This window comes from Sinocyclocheilus anshuiensis, unplaced genomic scaffold (genome assembly GCF_001515605.1).
Source record: "Sinocyclocheilus anshuiensis isolate Anshui unplaced genomic scaffold, SAMN03320099.WGS_v1.1 scaffold369, whole genome shotgun sequence".
Classification (NCBI taxonomy): Eukaryota; Metazoa; Chordata; class Actinopteri; order Cypriniformes; family Cyprinidae; genus Sinocyclocheilus; species Sinocyclocheilus anshuiensis.
The window spans coordinates 1441044-1443686 of NW_015540935.1; the positions used below are offsets into that span (position 1 = coordinate 1441044).

Below are 2643 nucleotides of genomic sequence, written 5' to 3' on the forward strand. Positions count from 1 at the left end.
AACATTTAAAAAAACTTCACATGTCTAATGGCAGGAGAAATGGGCTGGTAATCATGAAAACATTTATAGCCCTACAAGTAATTACTTATACATAGATCACAGCATAAATATGATCCAAGCCTCTAAAGCACATCACATCTACCCCATCTCTGCAGAGCAAGCTTCATATGGAGGGCTTCCGCAGTCTGAAGGAAGGAGAAGCTGTGGCGTTCACCTTCAAAAGGTCCTCTAAGGGCATATATACAGTATGTATATAGATCACTTTGAAAACATTTTTGTTTTTTTAACGTATTTCTTGAAGATTATAGGGTAAAATATAACCAGGACGTGTTCATTGTTTCTTGTGATTCTTCTGCATGTTCTGAGATATTGCTTCTGGGTTGTTTTGACACAATAGCTCCGGTTCTGACCAAATGAAGAGCATTTCCTTCCCCCACCCTGTGTGTTGGCGACTTGACCTGCTGGATCAATAGGTTGTTTATAATCTCATAGCTCAGAATTTAGGCTCACAGAGAGTCACCCGCCCCCACAACGGCAGAGGTTATCGATAAGCACCGTCCTCCGCTGCGTCTAATCACGCTGGTTGGCTGAGTGCAGATCCGGATCAAAGCGAGTGCAGCTTTCGCAATTGTGCATGAATGACGGTGATTGGTTTTGCAGTAGTAAATTTTTTCAGTTCTGTGAGAGACCACAAATTCAACATGTGCTAGCATAACATACTTTCTCCTGCTGTTTGTCATTGCTATTTCATCTCTCTGGATCTGTGTCTCCTGACGGAGGATCAGATCCTGTCAATTTAATTAATAACAGATGTAGGTGCCTGAGAAAGGTCAGAGGTGACTGCTGCCATGGCAACCCTGAGGTGTGATGTATGTGAGCGGGGTGAGGGTGGGCAGCAGGGATCAAAGTGCAAAGGTCACGCAACATATTGAAACAAAGAGCCAAAGAGATGGCCCACCTCCTCTACACCACACCTCCTTCCTCCGGCCCCCACAATATAGAGAGAGGATGGGCTTAAATGCACAGGAAGCTTTCATTTAAATTAATCACTAACCCAAAATGGTGACTTTTAGTGACATTTATGCATTGTACTAAACTCCTCTTAGTACATGGTGCATATGTAAATACAACATTATTTTGCGCCCTCTAGTGGTCTTTCCTGCAAATAACACATTTGTTTTCCTGCACTTTTTTGCAGATGCTTCAACTGTGGAGGGCCGAATCATCACGCCAAAGAATGCCAACTGCCACCTCAGCCGAAAAAGTGCCATTTTTGCCAAAGCATCACCCACATGGTGGCCAACTGTCCAATCAAAGCACAGCAGTTGTCCCCGGGATCTCAGGGAAAATCAACAGCCTCCACTACAGGAGAAGAAGAGGACATGAGCCACACCCCCTTCCCTCCCGACAGCTCTGATTAGTCGGGGAAGGTTGTCAGGGAAACACAAGCACCAATCAGAAAGCTGCTTTCGGAACTAACTCAGGTTTTTCTTCTTCAAACAGCAGAAATGAATGTCGCCGCTCACTTTTGTACTTTAGCCAGGAAATCTAAAACCAGATTACATTGATATTGAATGTTATGCTTAGAAAAATATGATCACTATCATATCCATCTTTATTGTTGACAGTCATCTTTGCGATCTGGGTATTCACACAAATGATTTGGGATGAACCAGATATTTCAGATGGATAATCATGAAATAGAGGGCAAATCTCACAAAAACATGTCCAAGTCAGAATTTCAGAAATTCCTATTTTATTATTTTTCATGACAATTAAGCACATTTTCTTCCCCCCAATCTTTTTAATTTTTTTTTACATTTGTCACAATGCTTGCATAAAGTTTGAATGATAATCCCTTTTTTCTATTGATTTTTGGGTAAAATTTTGTAGTACACTGTAAAAGAATTACTGTAAAAAAAACAGTTTTTATTTTAATTTACAGTTAAATTTACAGTTAAATACCGTATTTTCATTAACTGATATAATGTTAATATACCAACCTTATTGAAGTACTGAAATCTGTTTTGTACCTTTGTAATACATTGATAACCACCAAATGTAGGTGGTGATGAGAAAGTCACATGATGAACCAAAGCCCATCACAAGCAGCTTTTAAATTATAACATGTATAGAAGGTGCACAGCGTCATTCACACAAACACTAAACACCATCACGGTAACACACATGAAACTGAAATAATGCAATAAACATTCATTTAACAACATTAGGTGTGACACACAACCCTAATATACAAAACTGATAAGAAAAAACTAAGAAGAAACATAGTTGTTTCAACAAAAGAAACATCAAATTTTGAAATGTAACGCAGGGAATTCTGGGAATGTCAATTTACGGTTATTCACTGTAAATTATACGGTCTTTTACACTTCCAAAAATGGTATACTACTGTAAAATTAATGTCCAATACAGTTTTTCACCGTATATAGTAGGGGAATTTACCGTTAACTGTTAACAGGTTTTTACTGTAGCATTTTTACAGTCTTTTACCGTTAATTTTTTACAGTGTACATAAATGTGCTTGACCGGTTTTGTGAGATCTGCCCTGAGAGTGTGAAGCAAATGTGTGAGAAAGACTTTTATTTTCTGCCTTAGCTAGCAAAGTGTCTTAGATTTGTACAG

General features: G+C 38.9%; 1 protein-coding gene across 1 annotated transcript in view; it reads left to right on the top strand.

Annotated features, from left to right (window-relative positions):
• The window catches only part of LOC107689558 (protein lin-28 homolog A-like), a 12255-nt gene extending 10869 nt beyond the window's left edge, over positions 1-1386 (top strand). The window contains exons 3-4 of the mRNA XM_016487579.1: positions 156-234; positions 1199-1386. Of these exons, the coding sequence (XP_016343065.1) occupies positions 156-234; positions 1199-1386 (267 nt within the window). The remainder of the gene's footprint in view (positions 1-155; positions 235-1198) is intronic.
• The last annotated feature ends 1257 nt before the right edge of the window (positions 1387-2643 follow it).